General features: G+C 42.0%; 1 protein-coding gene across 1 annotated transcript in view; it reads right to left on the bottom strand.

Moving 5' to 3' along the window:
• KPNB1 (karyopherin subunit beta 1) overlaps positions 1 to 21401 on the bottom strand; it is a 40759-nt gene extending 19358 nt beyond the window's left edge. The window contains exons 1-11 of the mRNA XM_042474922.1: positions 20868 to 21401; positions 19920 to 19978; positions 14765 to 14947; positions 14237 to 14437; positions 13126 to 13278; positions 10436 to 10495; positions 7247 to 7336; positions 7032 to 7142; positions 4298 to 4399; positions 1995 to 2219; positions 393 to 584 (exon numbers count right to left, since the gene is read on the bottom strand). Of these exons, the coding sequence (XP_042330856.1) occupies positions 393 to 584; positions 1995 to 2219; positions 4298 to 4399; positions 7032 to 7142; positions 7247 to 7336; positions 10436 to 10495; positions 13126 to 13278; positions 14237 to 14437; positions 14765 to 14947; positions 19920 to 19978; positions 20868 to 20907 (1416 nt within the window). The 5' untranslated portion in view covers positions 20908 to 21401. The remainder of the gene's footprint in view (positions 1 to 392; positions 585 to 1994; positions 2220 to 4297; positions 4400 to 7031; positions 7143 to 7246; positions 7337 to 10435; positions 10496 to 13125; positions 13279 to 14236; positions 14438 to 14764; positions 14948 to 19919; positions 19979 to 20867) is intronic.
• Between the last annotated feature and the right edge of the window lie 3572 nt (positions 21402 to 24973).

The raw sequence follows: 24973 nt of genomic DNA, 5'->3' as shown, positions 1-24973 counted from the left end.
TTCTACTATGGACCACCAACCCCCTATGTTTGATTCCAATTCCTTGGACCTGTCCTTATTTTCTCCCATTCCAATCATATAAGATGCATCGTAACAGCATTGTGAGAACAAAATCTCTCTGCAACATGCAACTACAGTTCTTCCTCCGTTCTTGTGGTCTTCAGACTTGCATCCCTTGCTTATACGTGAAGGACAAACGGCAGGAAAGAATGGAACGCATGTGTGCCTATATTCAAGCCAATGGGGTTTGAATGTAAGTGTAACTCCATTTTTGTGAGGGGGTCCAGAATGGCTCCCCAGCGAAAAAGAAGCGGCGACTATATAACGTTTTCCACACTTTTCCTTAAAAAACCAAACATTAAAGCATGCCACAAAAAAGGACCATGTCTTACCCAGCAAACATTGGAGGCTACTCTTGGCTCTGCACTCAAGCCTTCAATTAGACACTGCAACAGTGGAGCAAGGTAAATATTATTTATAGCTGCTTCAGGGAGAAGTTCGCAGATCCGACCCACAGTCCATGCAGTTGTGTCTCTGACCACTACGCTGGGGTCCTTCATTAACTCTATTAGGGTGGGCATAGCCTAAGAGAAAAGCAAGCAAATAAAAAATACACTTTTAATAGACTTTACAGGTAACATGTTTTCTCCACATTTTATAAATTTTAAAGGCAATAGATTAAAACCAATGTATTTTAATTAGTTTTCTGGCCACAAGGTACTGAGGTAGTTCCACCACATGGTGAAGCATTCTTCTTATGTCTCTCTAAACCACACTGAGAAGTAGTACTCCTCTACAACAAGAATTGAACTGCAATACTGAAAGACATTACATAGTGGTTAGGCTGAGACTGAGAGCAAGCAACTCCAGTTCAAATCCTTGCTCAATCAAGGAAACCCACAAGGCAATACCCCACCCTTCCACAATAAAAGCTTTTTTTAAATGCCCAAACAAAAAGACATGAAACAAATGCAGCACACAAAAACTAGTCAAGATCAAACAATTAATAACCTAACCAGACAAATTAAAAATTTGCTAAAAACAGACTTGGCTAAAAAGCAGAAGACAGGCATAGGTAAAAGGACAAAACAGACCACTCAAGGAAGGGACTAGATGTAGTCAGAGCCAAACCTCCAGCTCAGATGTTAACAATTGGACAAGATGGCTATGCAGGTAATGATCCTTGGATTCAAGTTATTTAGGGGTTTTAAAGATAATCACTTGCATTCCAGATTATGCTTGGAAATGAACCAGCAGTCAGCATAGTTCATGCACTCTCCCATATAACTCACAGGGTTGTTCTGAGAAGTGAGGCAAAGCCCATGCTCTAAGGTAAAACATCTACAATTAAAACATAGAATGACACAGAGGGAACCCTAAGCAGTGAGTTAGTGATTTACAGTAAAGATATGCATTCCTGCTTCTTCTTCTTCTTTTTTTTTTGGGGGGGGATCTTTTTTACTTTAAAAATACAGCCTATCTTTTAAGCAAAGTGGTTGTTTTCCAGTGCCTTTCCTTTTTGGCCAGTGGCACAAGCTAGGATAGCCTACTGGCAATTTTGCAAGTGAGAGCAAGAACATAGTTCTTCTGGCAAGGAAGCATGATAGGGAGCAGTTTGTTATCTGATTGATGACTGGAGTCAGTTAATCTTCCCTCACTTGTGATTTGCTTGCCACTCACTTGCGTAACCTCCAGACAGTTGAGTGGAAGTTCCTTCCAGCAGGGAAGGGTAAGCAAACTCCTATGTCTTTTTTGTTCTGTAGCTAATGAGTAGAGTTGGCATGAGGTTCTTTTCTGGGAAAGAAGTAGAGATGCAGCCATCTAGTACCTCCTGCCCCTCTCAAATCCCACACCAACATATTTACTTCACAAACTGGAGTTTTACACTTCCGAACAAAAAATAAAGGCAACATGTCCAATATTTCTACTTGCTGTGCTAGCTCATATATGACTCTAACCAAATCCATCACTCCATAAAAAGGGCACTCCCTCACCTGAATGACAAGGGGTTTGAGCTGGTTGGGCTCTGGTCCTTCCAAAATACACCCAAATGCCATGACAGCAGCATCTCGGTATCGCCAGTCAGGATTCTTTATGTGTTCTTTGATGAAGGGCAGAACATGAGGGACAATGTCATCTTCACAACAGGTAGCTAAGAGCATGAGACAGACACCAGCAGCTTTGCAGGGGTTCCAGTCATCGTCATCATCATTCTCATCCTAAGTGGGGTCAAGATGGGGAGAAAGCACCCAAGTCAGCCTCTCTTTGCACATAGCCTGTACAATTAGGGTCCTTTTACTCTGTAGCCCTGGAGATAACACATACATAGAACTGTGTTTTACCAGTATAAATGGGTAGTTATTCAGTTACTATCTTATGCAAAATACAAATATTTTTGATACCACAGATTCTCATTTCTTGTGCAGTAAAATTCACAGCAAAGACCCTAGAGCATGGTAGCCTACTTGGACCTTTTGGTCCAGACGTCCCTACCTGGACCGAAAGGGCATTGAAGCAGTGGTACATGCACTGGTAATCTCTTGTCTTGATTTCTGTAATGTGCTCTACATGGGGCTACCCTTGTGCCAAGTTTGGAAGCTTCAACTGACCCAAAATATGGTAGCCAGATTGGTCATTGGTTCTTCCAGGTTTGACCACATAACACCTGTGTTAAAATCTCTTCACTGGCTGCTGATCAGCTTCTGGGCGCAGTACAAGGTGTCGGTTATTACCTTTAAAGCCCTACATGGCTTGGACCTGAGTTACTTGCAGGAATGCCTCTCCCTATATAATCTGTGCTGCACACTCAGAACATCTGGGAAGCAGTTACTGGAACTACAAACACCTAGACTAGTAACAACTTCCCAAAAAAACTTTCACAGCTGCTGCCTCAAAATTGTGGAATAGCCTCCTGGAAGAAATCCATCTTATTACCTCCTTGGATGCTTTCAAGAGGGTAATTAAGACAGATGTCTTCTGGCGGGCATACCCACCTAATCTCATATAAGAGATAACTGCTCCACTCCTCCGACTATGATTGTTCTGTAATCCATTATTGCCAGAGTTGGTTTTTTAACTAAAATTAATATTGTTGTTGTGTTTTATTGATTGCTTTACATATGTATTTTAGGTTGTAATCCCACCTCGATCCAACTGGGAGGCAGAAAATATAAATAAACTATTATTATTATTTATTAAAAGGATTTCTTTGAAAGCAAGATGATGCACAGCAACCCTGCATTACCTCTTGGCTCAATCCTGAAACAGTTCATGCTACAGAGATCAGTTCTGGTTTGGTGGAAGAAAAAACAGACATTCCCTCATCAGAAAATTTCTATGTTTTGAGCCTCAGGAGTACAAATGCTGTTGAAGCTTTATTTGAACCAAAGACCCCATGACACATAAAACAACCAAACCCTGTTAAACCTTTAAAATATCCAGGTGTGCTGGTTTGATACAATAAAGTTAGCAAGCACAGGACTGGCCTCTGGAGACGTTGGTGGTACTTCCTAACTCTGACCTCAGCAGAGTGTCATCTAAACAGCCTGCCTCTTAGGGAATGAAGCAGAGTGGACACAAGACATTCTGGATCAATGCATGGTTTGGTGGTGAAAGAAGTATTTAACATCAGACTGGAAAGGAAGTGGATTTAAATGTGGGGTTTGGTGGGGAAAGGATGTTTTTATTGTACTGACCCATATGTAAGTCAACCTTGGATTTTAGGGTCAATTTTTGAGCATACATTGGTTTTGGGAAAGTCACAGACTCTCAGTCTCAGAGAAAGGTAAAGGCAAACTGCCACTAAATAAATCTTGCTAAAAAATGCCAAGGTAAGTCTACCTTGGGGTTACCGTAAGTTGGAAACAACCTGAAGGACACAACAATTACAGAAGTTCTAAATGTACTAATGATATTAAAAGTACATACAAGCTGAAAAGACCCTTTTTCTACCAACAAGCAACTACCATTTGAACATCTTGAGACATGCCTCTTATTTCTCCACTGAATCGAAGTAGTGGCAAAAAAGTAGTGAGAATGATACACTATTTATCATTAAGGTGAATAGTTTCATGTCATAAATTGCCAGAAATATTTCAGAGCCCCTGTACAATAAAAATTACAGTAGAAGACAGCAAATTATAGGGAATACCAATTTATTAAAATGTTACCTTTCTCAACAGAACTGGACTATGTTCCAGGTCTGTTCTCCAACTTCTCACAGGAATTACTACATATCATGGAACTCCTTCATCTGAAGACTGTTGTATGTGTGTGCACACACATACATAGAGCTTACCTGCTTGGTCAGTGTCTGTGTGAGAATTGGGACAAGATACTGTAGTGCACCCTTAGCATAGAATTTGCTAGTATGCTCTGGAGGTCTTCCTTGCTCAGCGGCCTAGAAAAGAAAATACTCATTTCCATTAGGGTCTCTTCCAATTCAACAACAACAACAACAATAATTTATTTATTTATTTATATACCGCCCTTCTTGAAATCAGGGAGGTGTACAACAGGAAAACATACAATAATACAACATACGATAATACTAAAAACACATTAAAACCAATGCAATAAAACAATAAAACTCGTGCCGGCTAACAGTGCTGACGAAGGAGGGGGGAAGGGAGGAAAGCAAATCTGGGGACAAGAGTCAGGGGTAGGCCTGCTCGAAAAAATAAGTATGATTCTATACACTTCTGAAAAAGATCTACCAATTTGACTCTTAAAGATTAAATACTTCAGAGAGGTTAACAGTGAAATGAGTTTCAAATATGCCCAGCTGTTAGAACACCTGTAAATACTGACAATAGCAACCCATCAGAGTCAGCATTATAGCTACTGTCTATCCCTACAGAGGTGATATTAAAATGATCTGCATTTGAATGCTAATGGAGCCTTCAGGATTCCAGAAAGTCTCAGAGCGTTTTATGGCTAGCATGTCGCACTGCTGATCCTGTCGAAGCCCTGGTCAACAGATGTAATCAAGACTTGACTGGAGCCCTGGTGGCGCAGTGGTTAAATGCCTGTACTGCAGCCATTCACTCGAAACCACAAGGTTGCGAGTTCAAGACCAGCAAAAGGGCCCAAGCTCGACTCAGGCTTGCATCCTTCCGAGGTCGCTAAAATGAGTACCCAGACTGTTGGGGGCAAATTAGCTTACTTGCTAATTAGCTTACTTGCTGTTCACCGCTATGATCTTTGGAATAGCGGTATATAAATAAAACATTATTTATATATATTATTTATTGACTAAAGCTATTGATAAAACTGGAGCAAAAACAGCAGCAGCAGTGCAGCTCCTAGGGCTCCCTGAGGGTGGCAGTGGCCTGGGGACCATCCCCCAATTCTTCAGCAGCAATCAACAACAATGGCAGCAGCGTAGTTTCTGAGGTTTCCTGAGAGCAATGGTGGCCTTGAAACTGCCTCTTTAACCTTCCAGCAACAAGCAACAAAGGTAGCACAGCCACAGCTGTACCTACCAGGGTCACACTTCCCCTGAAAGACAGCACCCGCAGCTTGGGGGTGCTCCTGGATTCGTCGCTTCAACTGTCTTCTCAGATTGATGCAACAGCCAGGAGTGCCTGTTATCAGCTTCGGCTGATACGCCAGTTGCACCCCTACCAGGAGCAGCGGGACCTAGAAACGGTCGTACATGCTCCAATAACCTCTTGTCTTGATTTCTGCAACGCGCTCTACATGGGGCAACCTTTGTGCCACGTCCGCAAGCTGCAATTGATACAAAACATGGCAGCCAGACTGGTTGCCGGAAAATCCAAGTTCGACCATATTACACCTATTTTAAAATCACTACACTGGCTACCTATTAGCTTCCGGGCACAGTACAATGTGTTGGTTATCACCTACAAAGCCCTACATAGCCTGGGTCCAGTCTATTTGAAGGAACGCCTCCTCCCATACAATCCTTCCCACACACTCCGATCCTCTGGGGAAAACCTCTTACAATCTAGAAAGACCAGACTGGCAGTGACCTCCCGGAGGTCCTTCTCTGTCACCGCTCCAAAAACTTGGAATGACCTGCTGGAAGAGATTTGCCAATTATTCTCATTCAAGACTTTTAAAAAGGCGACAAAAACCTTTCTCTTCCGGCAGGCCTTCCCCAATTGATAATGTCCAGAATCAATCGAATCCCCCTCCTTAAGTGGTTTGTTTTTTAATTCTGATGTATTGTTATGTACTTTTTAACCATCTTTTACTGTTTATTTTTATAGTTGGGAGGGAGGGTTGGGGTCTTGTGGGGTTTGTTGTTTTTATTGTTGTATATTGTATTAACTTTGCTGTTACCCGCCTCGATCCTCAAAGCGGAAGAGGCGGGATATAAATAATAATAATAATAATAATAATAATAATAATAATTATTATTATTATTATTATTATTATTATTATTATTATTATTATTATTGAGGGTGGTGGTAGCCTGAAAACCACCACCCTCCAGCAGCAGAAAGAGAGATATTTGGACAATTTTAAAGACTATAAGCAAATACAAATTATAAACTCACAGATAAGACTTCTGGTTCAGCTGAACTACTGAGGATGGTGCGAGTTCTAACTCAGACACTCTGAATCCAATTCTAGTGCCTTCTGCAGTTCACTGTCATGGTTTTAATATTCATTTTACAGATGAAAATCACTCAGATAAGAGCTAACTTCGATGTCGTCATTACACCAGAAGCTGACAATGGGGGTGTCCAGGAACTTTGTGAGTAGGATTACACTGGATCAGTTTCAGTTTATGAGTACTGCAGATGTTGACAAACTGCTAGGAAAAGTAAGGAAGACAACCTGTCCCCCTCAATTCCTGTATGTCTTGGATGTTCAGGGAGAAGAACAACAAATAGCAATAGATATTGTTTGTGAGGTTTGGTCTCAGCATTTATAGGAAATATATGCATCACTTTAGTCAGAGTGGTGCATGGTGTTTCATCATGGACCAAAGACTACTGTACAACTGTACAAACTGTACTACATGGTTTGGAGAACATGTTATTCACAGGGCTTTAGCTCACCTCTGATGCCTCAATAGCAAGATCCATTTCTTCGTCACAGACATTTGACCAGAATTCAATCCCTTGCAAAGCCACCTCATCTATGTCGCTCTTCATGGCTTCAATTGTAATCTTTGGAAAAAGCAAAGTTGTTTGAAATCAAATTTCTCTTTTGCCCAGACAACATGCCCATTAAACTAAATTGCCATTCTAGACTCCTGGTCTTGAATACTCACAGCAAAAAGTGCAGGACCCATATATGTCTCCATGTACTGATAATAAAGAGACATAATCTTTACCAAGTTCTGTAAAGCAGCTACTCGCACCTAAACACAAGGAAAGAGATATTATTTTTTACAGAGGATTCAGAAAAGCAAGGAAGCTCACTGACATGTAGCACAATGGACACACAGCAAAGGCATGTGAGGTTTAGAATGTACAGTTGGCCCTTCCCTTACGCTGGGGATCTGTTTCGGACCCCGCCAAGGGAAATTCCACATAAGGTCAAGCCCCATTAGAAACAACGGGGCTTGTTCCCGTGGCACACACCCGGCACACCCCATTGTTTCTTCCGGGGCGCAAGAGAAGCCTTTCCGGTGCAGCTCCCAGCATCTGCTTCCCAATTCAAAATTAGAAAAGAATGAAAGAATGCAGAGAGAATTACTAAGCAGCTTGCACATTAAAGTGACTGAAAAAGAACCCTGCTATGCTATTTTAATTAAATGTCACTGTAACAAAAGACCTGTGACTTATTAACTATGAAATGCATCCGTACAAGTAGACCACAACTCCGACACTCCCAAGATAAAAAGCAGCAGTTACATCACCACCTCGAGCCTACTATTTTACCAGAATTAATTTGGGAACATACTAAAGGGGCTTGGAATACTATAAACCATCTCTGCCCAATGCCTTCCAGAATGCACCACCTTTAAGGACATATCCATAGGGCTGTTACTTGAAGCGTTTTCTACTACCGCTCAAGACATGATTGTCATAGGGCAATTTTTCACAAGAGTGCTTCACCACACAGGCAGAGTAGTAGTATTCCTTCAAGGCATTGCTTCTACTTCAAAATATCTGTGTTAATCAACCTTGATTACAAGTAGTATGTACAAACATGCACCAAGCTGAACTGTAACACATTAAGGATATGACTATTCAGTGAGCTAATAATCCTATCAAGTTGTGAATTCTGTATGCCTTCAAGTTGTTTCCAACTTACAGCAATCCTAAGGCGAACCTATCATGAGGTTTTCTTGGCAAGATTTCTTCAAAGGGGATTTGCCTTTGCCTTCATCTGAGGCTGAGAGTGTGTCACTTGTCCAAGGTCACCCAGTGGATTTCCATGGCTGAGCGGGGATTTGAATCTTGGTCTCCAGCATCACAGTTCAATGCTCAAACCACTGCACCATGCTAGCTCTCATCAAACACTGAGAAATTCACCAAACTGCTTTCAACTTCCAATCAGGTGCTGAATTCTTCAACATTTGACAAGATGACAGCTGACCAAGTGGTGTTGGTTGTAATCATAAACTTTATTTATATCCCACTTCCTCCCCAAACTAGGGAGTTTTATATAGTATGTATGCAACCTGCTGTAAGCTTCCTTGTGATCATCCAATCAAAATTAATGTTATCATGATGAATGGCTGCTTATATTCTTCATGTTTAAAAAAGCAATGGCAGTAAGTTTAACACCAGAGACCAAGGAGACTTATGTTAGTGCTCAATACAGCACAGTCCCATCTGGTCTTTTGGAACAAGAGACTTGTAAACAGTGTTATTATGAAGCCATGTCACCTAAATATCCTGTGTCTGACAGGAAGACACCAAGTAGTGTAATGACACGCCTACATATGCAGAAGGCAGCTGATTGTAAAACTTAAGTGTCAAATTAATGCAAAGAAGAATAATTGATTTATTAGCCACAGTATCTTAAAATGGAAGCATGAGAAAAATTATCAAATGCTGCTGACAAATAGAGAACACCGTACGGTAACTGGACCTTGGATTTATTCTTAAAGGTCAGTTAAGGCACTTAAACCTGGGGACAGAGTTCCTAGAGTTTAAACAACAATCATAAACAAGTAACAGATGTCCTGCCCTCTTCACAATTAAACTATCCTTCATCTCTTCCTGAGATTTCTCAATTCCAATTATTGCCTTCTCCTCCCAATTGCTTGTTTCTCGGTTATCTTTCATGTAGCTTTAGCCTGACCCTTGGGGAGTCAATCTGTTCCATGGTGGTCTGATCATCTCTTCTGAACTGTCCTCCTAACTAAAACCTCCTTCCAAAATGACCCCTCTCTTTTTCTCTTCTGTGTTTCTCCATCAACTACACTTTTTCCAATGATCACTTTATGACAGTCCCCTAACACAGTTAACAGCTTGTAATGGCATTTCCTCTTCCCATTACTGCATGTCGTTGGCCACTGATACCCTATTTATCCTGTCACAACCGTTAAATTGCTCTTAACCTACTTGCCATGCAGATGCCACTTGAAAGTGATTACCACTGGAGACAGAATATTGGGCTACAAGAAAATCATTTCTGACATATCTACATCATGTTTATGACTGAAATCAGGGTATATCATATTGTTTCTCTGTATAACGCTGGGGAAAATCATCTGTTTGTTTATTTGTTTAATTTCAATGCTGTCTTTCTTCCAGAAAGGGACCCAAGGTGGATCATAAAATAAAACTAAAAATTAAATAAAGGTTGCACACCTTGCTTTCCAAATCTGAGATGCTCTGGTCATATCCCCTCCTGCTTGTTACAACTCCCTTTTGCTGAACCTACCCAGATTACTGATGCTACTAATATCCACAAAACCAATAATGAAATGATTCACATATCTCATTGCTCACTGAGATGTAAATCTGCATCTCAAATCTTTATGCTGACTTCTCTCTCTTTCTGAATCAAGCATCGGTTCCTATTGTTAGCTTTAGAAGTCGTCCCCCCCCCCGTTTCTCCCAACAACGCTCTTTCTCCTTTAAATCCCTATCTGGGATCCTTGATCCTTTCAGCTGCTCTCAAAGGACTTTGCCCAATTTTTTCTCTGCCCAGCTAGAACTCTTTCCTGAACAAATTATTATTCCCCCTTTCATTAAACCCCACTCAAAACTCATGTTTTCTTTCAGGTGTTTGGCTAACCTGTATGCTTCAATCCTAACCATAACTAAATTTCTTCTGTTTATCATCCCTCCCCACCACATCCTGCCAGGATTAGGATCAAACAGTTTTATTTCATTTTCATAAACTGCTGTCCGTCCTGTATGAAGTACTGTCTACAAAAAGGATTCTTTTATTCAAGTTTATGGGAATCTCTCAACCTCTATTTGCTCCCGAGATGAGTCTTGTACCAAGAGCATTATCACTTGCTGTAACTTTTACAAAACATTTATGACTTACTTACCCTTGTATCTGGACACTGTGTTGCTTCACAGACTACTTGCATAATAAAGTGCCTTTCAGACTGGACATGTGGGGTAGAGAGAAAGAGAAATACAGAATTAGAAGCATAAATTGCAAAGCTTACTAATTATAAGGATGGTTCCAGTTAAATAAAGCTAGTAAAGAGTCTACATAATGCTGCTAAAATCCTAGCTATCTCAGCCTTCAATTAAAAAAATAGTTCCCAAAACAATGGCCAGAATTCTCTTGAGAAATATAGACAATGGCCAGATGGGGCTCAAGCTCCTGTTTGCTTGGAGCAGAAAGGTCCATCACCTACTGTGAACTTTGTCTTGTAATGGGATAGCAATTATTTCCACTTGTAAGGACTAAAGTTTCACCTTAACTCTTTCATCACAGTATTAATCTGCTACTGGATCTATGTTGCCTTTACATTTTACCATCTTATGAAAGCATCTCTGCCAGGCTCTTTAATTTATTACATTCTCTGCTACTTCAACTTTATATTAATTATTTTAGTGCTTTTAACTCCTCCTTTTCTAATGAATTATGGCTACTCATTTCATCTGAATGAAGAGTCATGTCTCACATTAGCTAGTTAGCTTAAACCAGCTTTGTAACTCTGGTCTGAAGTTGTTTTATTTTGAAACCACTGTTAAATTACTGCTTGGACAAAATGGAAAGCACTGGGTAACTAAAGCATAACGCTTTGGAATTCTTGACAGGGAGAAAGACATGAAAGCCCAGTGTCTGCTGCAAAGCTTATGGACATTTAGATAAACCATTGTTTATAGTGATGTGTAAAAAGCAGCCAATATACTTAACATTTTCAGTTCTCCAGCTTATAATACTGCTGAACAAGACACCCACTACTAAATGAAAGTTTACTGAACTATCAACTGTGTCATTAGTATACACTTCACCACAATAAATGTTGATACTGACCAATAAGCTGTATGAGGCCCAGCAAGTAGTATTAGAATAGGTAACTGTTGTTCTTTGCTTGGTCACATGGGAACTCACATAAATGGATCGATCTTCTAACAGCAGAGCCTCATTTGGAACTTTCTAGGAAAGCTGCTTTCTGGTGGGCTCCCCACCCCCCATTTCTACTGTGGATGCTCCAGAACATCCAATTATTTTCCTTGGTTCTCTTTTATCTGCTACATGAGTGGAAGGTGGTGAAAAGCCTATCAAAATCTACTCATCCCTATAAGGTTCCAAACAAGGCTCTCTGCAGACACAAGACCCATTTGTGAGAGTTGGATACCATAAAGAATTCATCAAAATGCTCCAACACAGATACACACACAAAGTTTCATCTGCAACATCTTTTGAATGAACACAAAAGACTAGATCCTATTGTTACTCACAAATAGAGAAGACTCGCTGAATCAATGACTCTTATGTATATATTTATTTACCAAGTTGTCAATGATTCAATGGGTCTATTCTAGTTGGTACTAAAATTGATTTAGGCCTGTAGACAATGACATTCTACCATTTTTGTTTCTTTTCTCACTCAACCATTTTAGTTTATTTTTAAATAAAAAGCAGTACATAAAGTTTCAAAATCAAAGAAAACCCCTGTTTAAAAAGAAACTTCTCATTAGTCAAAATCAGAAGCTAGCTACAGTACTAAGTTCCAGTACAAAAATATTTAAGGATCCACTATTGTTTCCAAGAACACTGCAGCTGTTTTCCTTCTGGGAGCCTCTAACCCAAGGGTGGGTCACTGCCAGGGATGGTGGGGCCACACTGATCTCCTGCAGGACACTGTCTATATTAAAATTTGGTCTACATTGTTATGAAACTGTAAAAGATTACTACCATGAACTGCCGAGATTCGAAATCCTGAGAAACATTGTGGAAGTGACTAAAAAACATGCAAACATACACTGTATACTTGTTGAGAAATTTTGGTAATGTTATAAAACTATTACATAGGCTGCATCTTCACTGCAGAAACAATCTAGTTTGATACTACTTTAACTACCATGGCTCAATACTATGAAATTCTGGGAATTGTAGTTTGTTGTGGCACCAGAACTAACAGAGATGGCTAAATGCCTCCCAAAACTACAATTCCCAGAATTCCATAGCACTGAGCCATGGTAGTTACAATAGTTCAAACTGGATTATTTTTGCAGTATGGAGGCAAACAGAGTCAATTCAATGCTCATGCAGGAATTCATTCTACTAGCAACATCACACCAGAAAATGGAAAGAGCATACAAACGAAGCTTTGGAACAGACTGGTTAAGAAGCTAACTGCAGGCCCAGCATACTCATGAAACTGCCTTATTTCCTGTGTACTTAAGTTATCTCCAATAAGGACATGCAAGGTAGTGTGCGCCACGATAGCTCACAGCTCCAAGCTGCTTCTACCAGAATTGCCCAATTCCCTCTGGTAGATTTAGCTAAGTCAGTTTAAAGTCATCATTTGTGTTTTTTTTTTTTGCTTGAGTTCTTGTTTATAGTTGATTTAACATTCGTTCTCAACTACAATAGGAGCTTGCTGTACAAAAGCCTACCCCTAGCACAGACAAATTCAAGTCTCAGCAGAAATGGGAGTGCATCAGAACTCAGCGTGGTGCATGATTTCTCATCACAGACCATGAATTTATTTTATGTCCCCATTGGCTTCTTTTTTTACAGCCTCTCCTTGTGCCATCCTATTTGCCCACTTACCTCTTTGTCAAAGTTTGCTTTGGTGAATTCCAAAGAATTCAGGAGAGCATTGGTAGCTGCTAGCTTTACATTATTACTTGGCTCTTCTTTCCTCATGCCCTGGATAATGGCTGTCAAGATCTCATTGGATTTGTCCTGAAGTTGTTCTGGGTCCTGATACAGAAATAAAAGATAAAGTACATGAGTAGCAGTTTAGTCTCCAATATGACACCAGAATAATAACGATGGCAAGTGGGGAGTCTTTGAAGATCACCACAAGCATGGAGGTGTCTCACTCATACAACAACTGGATATCAAACATACAAGAGCCAGAGCCTAACACTATTTGCACACAATACTCTTAAGCATCACTGAAAAATTTACCTTGCTACTTAGGGACAGTTATATGTTAGCTCTTTTAGAGAACACATATGATAATCCTTGAGCATTTATGTTCCCCAAAGAGACCTTATCATTGAAAACAGTGATACAACACAAGAAGAGGAACAAAACAGAATGTACAGCAAGAGGATGACCACAATACTAGGCATAATGGAATGAAACAGAAAATGGATCAGAAAGACAAGACTTAGATCCCCAGGAATGTTTTTTAAAATCTTCCATCTTCTCTACTGTACTCCTATGGAATACCCAAACACCCAGAACCTTCTGAATGAGGCTTCCTTCATAACAGAGGTGTCACAGGTCATATGATCCACAGATTGCTCATATAACATTACATAAGATATATTAATTGTCAATAGAAACAACTTCAAACAAGATGCAATCAACTGGAGGATATTTTTCTACTCGTCTGTTTCACCATGGTGATTTTTTTTTCATCCCTCCCCAGTAGGCAGCTGAATTTCTGATGAAGGACTAGCCTGCGTTCATCCTCAAAAGGAGTGGGAAATTATGGAAAATAGAAGCAATTATGCATATATCTTGTTCCTCATACTTAAAGCTTCTGAAAAAGAACCAGTGCGCAACCTTCACTTTGTGCCTTCAATAAGTTGTAGGTGATCACAACATCTACCAATTCAACAATTAAGGTATTAAGAGTAGGAGAAAAATAAACAGGTTCATGAAGAAAAAAAGTACAGTAAATGCAGACTCAGGAAATAGGACTTACAATATCCTGACAGATGTAGCCAATCGCCTCCAATGTTGACTCTTTCATATGCTCTGTGCTGTGCTGATTTGTAACATTAGCTACCAGCTGAGGAATAAGTTCAGGCCACTGATTCATGGGGATTTCTGCACAGGCGATGCCAGCAACGCACTGTGATGCTGAGCTGGGCCTGTAGGTTTCTGTACCCAAGGTCTGCAAAACCTGCAAAGAAAAGGGGAATGGACTGATATACCAATAGGTAAGAATAACACACAAGGAACATGAGTGGCCCTAGGCAGCAGACTATAAAGTAGACCGCTTTCAATTATATGACAGGCTCTCAAAAATATTCCTAAGAAGCCTTTACAATCTTGACTTGCAGAAATTTGACCTTTTTTTTTATTTGGGAGTTGGAAGGACAAGTAAGGACCAAGTCTTTGAAACATATAGAAGCACAATGCACAATCACTACAGAGAGACGGGGAAAGCTTGTTTGGACAAGTTAGCAAGACAGTGAAGGAAAAATAAAAGTACTAGGGCTTTACATACATAATTCTTGACTTCTCGACGAGCATTGGCATCTATTGCAAGCCATCTCTGCTGGTGCTGGGCCTTTACGTCAGGGTCTTTAGACGTCAGGGAGTTTTTGATCTGCAAACCAGCTGCAACTCTGGCAACCTGGCTGTTTCCTGGGTTTGCCAGCACTCTGGACAGTTCCACAAGGAAAGTAGGCTGGTTAAAAAAGAGAGAGTGAGGTGGAAACACTTTACTAACCCATACCAGCTATTTCCTTCTCTCAAGAGAAGGAAGTACATCTGAATTCCAAATTTTACATGGATTTATTTCTTACTGAATTTAAGGGTCAAAAACTAATAATGATTGATTGAATCATCTCAGTTCTTCAACCTAAGCATTTACATGTTTTTATATCTTAATAGCTACTTCTTCTTGCTACTCCTTCATGCCACAAACCAGGACAAACTGCTTTACTTCGGGTAATTTAACAACTCCACGCCAAGCTCGAACATCAACCCAATTTAGCCCACTGCACCAATTTTCATATTTTTCAATGATCCGAGATTATTCAAGCCCAAGCCATTTTGGACTCTGCTTCAGGCAGCTGAAAGGAGCATAGAGATCCAAAAACTTCCAGCCCTTGAGAAAGCACTAACTACCACACACGTCACTGTAACCCATGGTGGCAAGGCCCAATGACAGAAACAAGCAGAATCTGGAGCACCACCAATGTCTCCTTACTGTTCTTTAAAAACTGTGCTCAGGCCATTGCTGATCACACAAACACCACTTCCATGATCTACTCCATGTCATAGTTAAACCAAATTCACCCTGCTGCACACATGGACCAGCTACAAATCCATCCATTGCTTAAGTCTCTACATCAGTTCTAAAGTGGAATTAATCCAGTTCTAAACTGGAATATATGAAAGCCCATGGTAAAATAAGACGTAAAGGTGCTGCTAGATGCCTTCACCCTGCTTTTTCTTTCCTTCCTTTTACATTTCACCATTCTGGTTCAAATTATTCCCCTTTCCCACTCTCAGTGTCCTTCTCATATTTCATTCTAAATAGTGCTTCATGTTCACACAGGCAAATGTTATTTTAAACTGTTAGGGAAAATATTTGATTATATATATATATATATATATAGAGAGAGAGAGAGAGAGAGAGAGAGAGAGAGGGAGAGATGATCAAAATACAAACCAGGCATGTACAACTTGCTACAAGGCTGGGTATGACACATGCAACCTGTAGAAACACTATACCATGGGATTCTTGACATTTGAATAGAATTCCAACTACGCAAAACCCCAAAATTACTTCTTTGGACTCATTTCTGAAGTTTATGCAATTTTTGGGTCATCTAAGACCACCTCCCCCCCAAATAATAAAGTACGCCATGTTAATGGATAATGGTGAGGCTTGTGATCTTCACATACAAAGTGATACTATGCATAAAGAAATTAAAAGTTAATCGTTCTGTTTCCTTGTATCAGTAAGGGTTAAATATGCTTCCCTATTACAATATTTTAAAACTTCAAATGCATGGAAGTGACTCGCAGAGGTTTTGAGAGCAGTTGATCGGGCAAATTACACCAATGTTGTTCTGTGTATTTCCACATGTCCAGCTAATAAAGAAATTGTGTAAAGTCACCAAATGGTCTAATGCATGTTAACAGAATCGCCCCATTTTAAACAAAGACTGCTCTGCAAAAATCTTGTCAGAGTGACAGGGTGCAAAGGGCAATTTGCTCAAGAGCACCTGACAGATTTCAAGATCATCTTTACTTTCAGTTACACTAGGATATATTGGCATGGCAGCTATGAAATAACTTCCACTATTAATGCATGCAGAGAAAATGTGAAAGGAAAAAAGAAGAAAAGGTGCTGAGTGCTGAGTTTAGGTATCAGGTAAGTTTCACTTATTTAGCCTAGATGTGTTAAGACTGAGAACGAACAAGTCAAATGCTTTACAGTACGGTGATGCTTAATTAAGATCTGCACGCCAATTTGACAGAAATCGATAGGCAATAAAGAAATAGCAAGAATCTTAATATGCCAGCATTGGAAACATGGATGCTTGGATATATGCATAAAGATGCTAAGTGACTGATGAGCAGGATTTATTTAGGCCTTCTCATGCCAATCACAAAGTGCTTTTAAAAATCTCTTAAATTCAAGCAGAAGATTGTTGTATGATGTAGAGGGCTGCTACTGGAGAAGCACAAACCCAACGTTTCTCTCTACAACTGGATCCTATTGCGCAGCTTTGTGAATGCTAGTTTTCCCTTATTTACATAGCCCCTAGCTATCAAGGGCTCATAGCAAATATGAGATAATGAAACAGAAACCCATTTTCCAGTTCTCCTTCAACAGCTCTGTTTCAATTCCTACATAAAATCCAGCTCAATATGCAATATTCTTACATTACCTTATATCCTGTCCTTTCCTCCAGGAAGAAGACCAGGATGATCTTCATTGTTTATTCCAAATGGTTCAAAAATGTGGCAGCCCATGCACCACCACACTGAGTAAAGATATGTTTATGTTACACCTTCCCACAACCTTGTGTAAAAGGTACGGAGATCAGAACTACACACTGCCCTGATGACAGATGCATCTGAAACCACTATCTGCCAAGGTAAAGGGTTTCAGGAGGGGCAAAGTGTTCCTTATTCTCTTTTGTTACTCAAGTCTCAGACAACTACCTCTCAGAGGGCAAAAGTATGGGATGGAACAGCTAAAAAACTGTAGAAAGAGTAATCTGAAATGTAATAGCCACCTCACAGTATGTTGCTCTGCCCTACTCCCCCCACAATTTTAACTGTACACTGAATTCTCTAGGAATCCATTCATATGTTTTATGATACAAAAGTGAAAGCTTAGTGCTATCTATTGGCAAGGTAGGCTTCTAAACATTTGTGACACTAAAATACCCACACCTATGAATAGTAGCTGCTTTTCAGATTTTTTCAAGCACTCATAAATAGCAGATATGTTGCTGCACAAGGAATTTTATTTCAAATCATCGGTCAGCCAAGAAGCTCAGTGGTTGATCTTTACCTATCATTTCTGGAAGGAAGGAGGGTCCATTAAAGTGTGACAAAGCTATTAAAAACTGATACTAGCTTCCAGGAATCTTATGGGGTTTTTTGCAACCTGGTCAGAACATCTGAAGAAGGCAGAGAGATTCCAAGGCAATTCATCCTTCATTGTTAGTTCATGCTGGTTTCTGCATTCACATGTAAGATTTTCAGAGCCAAAAGCACCACATGAAGTGGATTACAGTGTGGTGAACATACTGACACACATTCTCTGCAAAGCACTTGACATTAGACTTCCTGACAAAAGAATCTTATTTCTGTATCAATAAGGTTTGAGACAAAGAAGAAAAATGTGCACCTATCAGTAAAAGGGCATGTATGAGGTTATAGACTCTACACCTGCTTGGCTTAGCTTTCCAAGAAAAGCAAAATGCAGATACCGTGAGCAGAAAGACAACTGGAGAGAGCCTGTTTGGCTACGCATGCATGAACTAAAGGTTTTGCAGCAATGGTGCAATTGTTGTGACAGCCTTTGCTCTGTATCCCACTCTTACTTAAGTGGGGGGAAAGTGCATCAAGACCTTTGTAAGGAACAAGTTTATGTGGCTGTCAACTGATATTTTAATGTAACCCACAGAACATGATCCTGAAAATTAAACACCAATGTGAAGAATGGGGAAAAAATACACAGTACTGAGTATTTTAACATCTAGCTCCAGATTTCCTGAATTGGTAATGGTTGAAAAGACCAGTGAAGCCTCTTCCAACCCTGTAATCCTGTTATTCAATAAAAACTAAGTTACAGAGTTGTCTGCTGGCATAGCCCTAAGCAGATATACATTCAGTCTACAAAGCAAATGTAATACACAACGTGCAATTCCCTTATGTTTCTTCATCACCCTAAGAAAAGGGTTACATTGAATAGGAAACTGTCTTTCACAGACAGGCCATTTGTCCACCTAGCTTAATACTGTTGGTGCTAACCTGTAGTGGCTCTCCACGCTTTCAGTGTTTCCTAGATCTACTTATGAGATTCCAGGGAAGAAACTGGGACCATTTTGAAAGTAAAGCACCTAAACTTCCACTGAACTCTACTCTCCATGATGTCATTTCTATGCATTGTGGAATCCCACAGACCTTAAAAGGCATGCGCCTAGGAATAAAGTAAATGATCAATTCATCTCTGTTCTTTGGAAGAGAGCTACCCATTAATTCAATATAAGCAGATGTTAAACTGATTTAATAAAATACACCAAACTGTTATGCATTCTGGAACAAAAGGAACTGAATTAACACTATATGTACTTTTACTTATGTATCTTATGAGCTTTTATTTCAAGTCTCAAGCTGTCCTGCTTAACATCTCTAACTCCCACTACCATAACTATTAGCTTTGCTCTAAAGCAGTGATACCCAAAACTCTGGTCCTCCGGGTGTTTTGGACCCCAGCTCCTAGGAGCCTCAGCCATCCATCTTGGCCAACGATCTGGGATTCTGGGAAATGAAGTCCCAAACTCCTTGGAAGGCCAGAGCTTGGGAATCACTGCTGTAAAGAGACGCAGGCCCAGCTCCATTGGGCCTGGTCTGACCTAAGAAGAAGAAGAGCCCTCCTTCCAGTCCATCTGGAAAGGGAGTAAAATGGGAGGCATGGGATGGCAGTGCTTAAACGAGAGGAAACGAAAGCAAGGAAGGCCAGCCTCGGAGCACTTAGGCTGCAAGGCCTGTTCCCAGCCTCCTCCTCCTGCTGCTGCCGGCTTCCCCACATGGCCGTCCCCCGCAGGCCCCATCCCTGCCTTTCCCTCCCCTCCATGCATGCAGCGCGGTGGCAGAGCCCAAGGTCCCTCCTCTTCCTTTTCCCTCCCGCGGGGCCGGCTCTCTTTCCCCATTGGCTGGCCAGGCTCCCGGGAGCGTCGCCATTGGCTGCCTCATTCAGTCTCCCCCCCCAGAAAGAGAGAAAGAAGGGGGGGACCCAGCCTAGAGTTGGGCTGCGCCCCTCTATGGCGCTTCGGCCTATGGGCTTTTTAAACACAGAGAGAGAGAGAGAGAGATACATAGAGAGAGGGAGGAAGGGAGGGAGGGAATCCCGCTTTGGCAGACCCCACCCAAGGCTCGCAGGAGCCCGGTTGTCCCCCCAGTCTTACCAGGTTCTCGATGGCCGCCTGCTCCAGGAACTTCTGAGCCGCTTCGAGCTCGGTGCAATCTGCAGGGCAAGGGGCAGAGGAAGGAGGGAAAAGAAGGGGGGCGATATGGGGGGAAGATATTTGGGGGAGAGGAAGGAGGTACATAGAGGGAAGAAATGTTGAAGGGAGAGGAAAGATATGGGGGGAAGAGTAAGGAGACAGATGGGGGAAAGGCATTTAGGGGAGGGGATATGTGAGGTGAAAGTGATGGGGGGGAGAGGGGAAGAAGGAGACATTAGTGACGACCCCAAAGCCTCACCCCATCAGACACCCTCCCCATCTAAACCCTCCTTCCTAAGCCAGGATACCCAAAACCCACTCTGGGCCCACGACCAACTCCAACTCCCAGAATTCCACAGCCTCGAAACAGACAAAGAGTTAAAGCGCCGCCAAAGCGGGCCAATCCTGGCAGAAGTGGAGGAAAGCTTGGCCCCGGGGCCTGATGCTAAGCGCCCTCGGGAAGGGAAAGAGAAAGGCGCCCCACCCTGCGCTCCACGAGGCCATGGAAGAGGCCAGAGCTGGCTCCCTCTCTCCCCGCCCTTGAACCGGACCCCATCCTCTCTTTAGGATCCCCCCTCTAATTCCTCACACTCCCCACCGCCTTCCCTTCCTCCAGACACGTGTAGCCACGCTTCCCCAGAAGGACTCCAACCGAGGAGGAGGAGGAGGCTGCTTTGTGCTTCGCCGCCGTCCCTCTCCCGGACCCCACGAAAGCCAAGCAGGGAGCAGGAGGGAGAACAAGCACCGCTTTGAACCCAGCGGGAAGCCCTCCTTCCCCAGCCCTCTCAGAGAGGCCGAGAAGGGGCCCTTCCTCTCGGGACCCCATCCGCCCTTCCCTCCGTCCGGGGCGGGCAGCCATTTCCCGAGGAAGAGGAGCCGCTTGGAGGGGAGGGCGAAGGGCCTCTTTACCTGGCGAGACCGTCTTCTCCAAGATAGTGATGAGCTCCATGGCGGAGGCGAGGCTGAGGTAAAACTCGGGAGGAAGGAAGGAAAGGGGGAAGGAGAGGGAGGGAAGAAGGAAGGAAGGGAGGGAGGAAAGAGAAGGGCCGGAGCCTGGCGACCACCTCCTCCTCCTCCTCCTCCGCCGCTTTCCTTTCCCGGCTTCTTCGGCTCCGGAAGTGGAGGCTCTTCCTCGCTCACTCGGGCGGGCGGTTTTATTTTATTTTCCTCCTTTTGCTTCTGCTTCTTCTTCTTCTTTCTCCTCCTCCCTCCTTCGCGCGCTCTTTTACTTCTATCGCCCTCGGTGCTGCTGCTGCTGCTTCTGCGGGGAGGCCCCACCCCCGACGGAAGTGATACTACTTCCCCTTGGAATATAAAAAGGGGAAAAATGTGGCGGCGGCGGAAGGAGAGGAGAATAAAAAAAGGCGCGCGCGGCGAGGTGAAGCTAAAGGGATGGGAAGGGAGGGGAGAGGGAGACCGCGAAAGGGCAGCGCGCATGCGCGCACGCCCCTCCCCACCTCTCTCTCTTTCCCGCCCTCTCTAAGGGAACGCTACCTCACCCTCCCTATTTCACAAAAGTACTGGCTTAAGGGAGTTCCGCCTTCAGGCACGTAACGTCCGTGCGGACGTAAGCGAGCGTGAGCACGCACGCAGCTCAGGACGTAGGAAGCGTTTAAAAGCCCCGCCCTCTTTTTTTTAAACCTCCACCGGCCGGCGGTTGTCTGTCTTCTGCAGCCCTCGCCCTCTGATTGGTCGGTTACGGCTCGAACTAGCCGTGACGTAATCAGAGCCGATTCCAGCGCAGCTTTTTTTTTCTCCCTCTACTACTTTCAAAATCTCTTTATGAGTGGCGTTTTTAGCTGAGAGGACGCCTCTCTAGGAATCTCTAGGTCCTCCAGTGCAACTCTGTGGTCGACATCTGACAGGCACTGATTGTAGAACTGCACTGGAAGAGCTACAGAGGCCCAGTGGAGTGTCCTCTCTAGGAATCTCTAGGGTCTTTCAGTGCAGTTTGGAGTTAAAGTTGACCATAGAGTTGCACTGGAGGACCTAGATATTCCTAGAGAGGACATATTAATCAAATCCGCAAAAATGGAGGGATGAGTGTATTTCAAATTAGAAGAGCGAGGTTTAATTGGAGAGAGCTTGGCCCCTTTAAAAGCTTGGGCATTTGGACTAAGAGAGGATTTATTCCTGAAGTAAATACTTTATAGAGTGGGAGTTTATAATAATAGGAAACTAGGTTTTTCTAAAAAAAAACCCTTTAAAAAACACTATTAATCCCGATGGATGAGGCTGGATTGAATGTGTGCAGTTTTTAAAGAGAAAGATGTTTTACTCTCCCCTTAGCTGCATCCACACTACAGGAATAATCCAGTTTGGCCCCACTTTAATTGCCCCGGCTCCATGCTGTGGAATTCTGGGAGTTTTAGTTTGTGGTGGCACTAGAGCTCTCTCAAAATCCTAAATCTGTCTTCATAAACTATAACTCCCCGGATTCAGAGGAACTACTCCCACCAGCCAACCAATCCATTTATACATCCAGCCTTCATGCTGTGGAGTTATACCCCCCCCCCCCCCAGCTCTGATGCCCGAACAAACTGCAACCCCCATAACTCTACAGCAGTTAAAGTGGGGTCAAGACAGATTATTTCTGTGGTGCAGATGCAGCCATTATGTGTAAGCTTTCCAAAAACAACAACAACCCAAAATTCAGATACGGTGAGCAGAAAGACAACAACAACTAAGGTTTTTGCAGCAATGGTGCAATTGCTGTGACAGTCTTTACTCTGTACCCCACTCTTACTTAAGTGGGGGGAAAGTGCATCAAGACCTTTGTAAGAAACACATTTATGCGACTGTCAACAGATATTTTCATGTGCTTTTCCCAATCTATTTGGGAAAGTTCATAGAATCATAGAGTTGGAAGAGACTGCAAGGGCCATCCAGTCCAATCCCTTGCCATGCAGGAAATCCCAATCAAAGCATCCCCAACAGATGGCCATCCAGCCTCTGTTTGAAGACCTTCAAGGAAGGAGACTCCACTACACTCCGAGGAAGGAGTGCATTCCACTGTCGAACAGCCCTCACTGTCAGGAAGCTCCTCCTAATGTTGAGGTGGAATCTCTTTTCCTGTAGTTTGCAGCCATTGCTCCACGTCCTATTCTCTGGAGCAGCATAAATCAAGCTTGCTCCATTCTCAATGTGACATCTCTTCAAATATTTAAACTGGGCAATCATATCACCTTTTAAACACCCCCAGCTCCCTATGTCGTTCCTCATAGGGCATGGTTTCCCTTCACCATTTTTGTCGCCCTCCTTTAGACACGCTCCAGTTTCTCAATGTCCTTTTTTTAATTGTGGTGCCCAGAATTGGACACAGTGAGGCCGACCAAAGCAGAACAGAGTGGCACTATTACTTCCCTAGACACTATACTTCTATTGATGCAGCCTAAATTAGCATTGGCCTTTTTAGCTGCCGCATCACAATGTTAACTCATGTTCAACTTGTGGTCTACTAGGACTCCTAGATCCGTTTCCCATGTAGACTCTTTAAGCCTGGTGTGCCCCATCCTATAGCTATGCATTTCATCTATACAATGTATTCATTTATGCAAAGTTGGAGATCTTTGAGCTGTTATTTAATTAAGAAAAGGGGTTAAGGATAGTGAAGAGAATTTAGTTAAAATGGAATTTATGTTAAGGGACTTAAACAGGGTAATGAGAAAGGAAATATAAGCCCAAAACCTTTAAAAAATGGGAATGGTAGAAAGGAAATAAAAGTTATTTGATTTGACTTTGCCGGAATCCAGGAAGTTTCTTATATTTGTTGGCGTTTCTGTGTGAATGTGATTGAATGTCTAGGTTAGATGTTTACTTTATTTTGTATGTTGCTTTGTTATATTGCCATGCTATTGATGTATGTGTGGTTGATATATGTATATGTGTATGTTTTTAATGCAACAAAAGTTTATTTTTTTTAAAAAAAAAGATATTTTAATATTAGCCACAGAACTTGATCCTGAAAATTAAACACCAATGGGAAGAATGGGACCAGAAATACACAGTACTGAGCATTTTAACATTTAGCTCCAGATTCTATAGCATGGAGCCATGGGAGTTAAACAGGCTTATATTGGGAGATACAGTCTTGTCCTACATTTGGATTTTAGCCATGTCTATGAGAAGCCCACAAGAAGATTGAATGCAGTACCTTCCTTCCACTTGTGTTCCTCAATAGCTGGTATAACAAAGACATATTGCCTCTGGCTCTGGAAGTAATATAAAACCCTCATCATTAGTAGCCACAGATAGCCTTATTTTCCATTAATTTTTCTTTTAAAGCTGAGCAAGAATTTCCTTTTACAGCTGTCAGTTAGCCATAAGTATGTGGCTGCAGCAAGTTATAAGTGCCTGAAGGAGTACTTTAATGAGTCCTGAATCTCACATCATTTAACTTCAGTGGATGAGACCAGGTTCCAGTATTAGGAAAGAGAGGTTGCAAATCTATTAATCTACCTTTTCTATCTTCTGCACTTCTATGATGTCCCTTCTTACCTTTTTTCTGAGCCAGAAAGCATCAGATGTTGCAGTTTTTCATCATGACAGAGTTCTTCAAGCTCCCTTTATCATTTCAGTTGCCTTTTTCTCTATCTTGTCAGGGGACTACAATCTTCTTTTTCAGGAGAGCTGACTAGAATTGTAGACAGTCTACCAAGTATGGTCCCACCATTTATATAGAGACAATACTGGCAGCTGTATTTTTTCCTCTTTCCTAATGAGCTTTAAGGCTCCATCCTCACTGCAGAAATAATCCAGTTTCACACCACATTAATTGACATGGCTCGATGCTATGGAATTCTGGGATTCGTAGTCTTGTGAGGCATGTAGCCTTCTCTGTCGGAGGGGTCTGGTGCCACAACAAAATAGTTTCCAAAATTCCATAGCATGGCAGTTTAAGTGGTGTCAAACCTGGGTTATTTTTGCAGTGTAGATGCAGCCTACCAAGGAATATTGTTGCCAGCTCTGACCCCATAAACATGAATGTGAAGCTAAAATCCAAATCCCAATCCCAA

The sequence above is a fragment of the Sceloporus undulatus genome, chromosome 6 (genome assembly GCF_019175285.1).
Source record: "Sceloporus undulatus isolate JIND9_A2432 ecotype Alabama chromosome 6, SceUnd_v1.1, whole genome shotgun sequence".
NCBI classification, from domain to species: Eukaryota; Metazoa; Chordata; class Lepidosauria; order Squamata; family Phrynosomatidae; genus Sceloporus; species Sceloporus undulatus.
The sequence above is the reverse complement of the archived record's forward strand: the minus strand, read 5'-3'. Positions and strand labels throughout refer to the sequence as shown.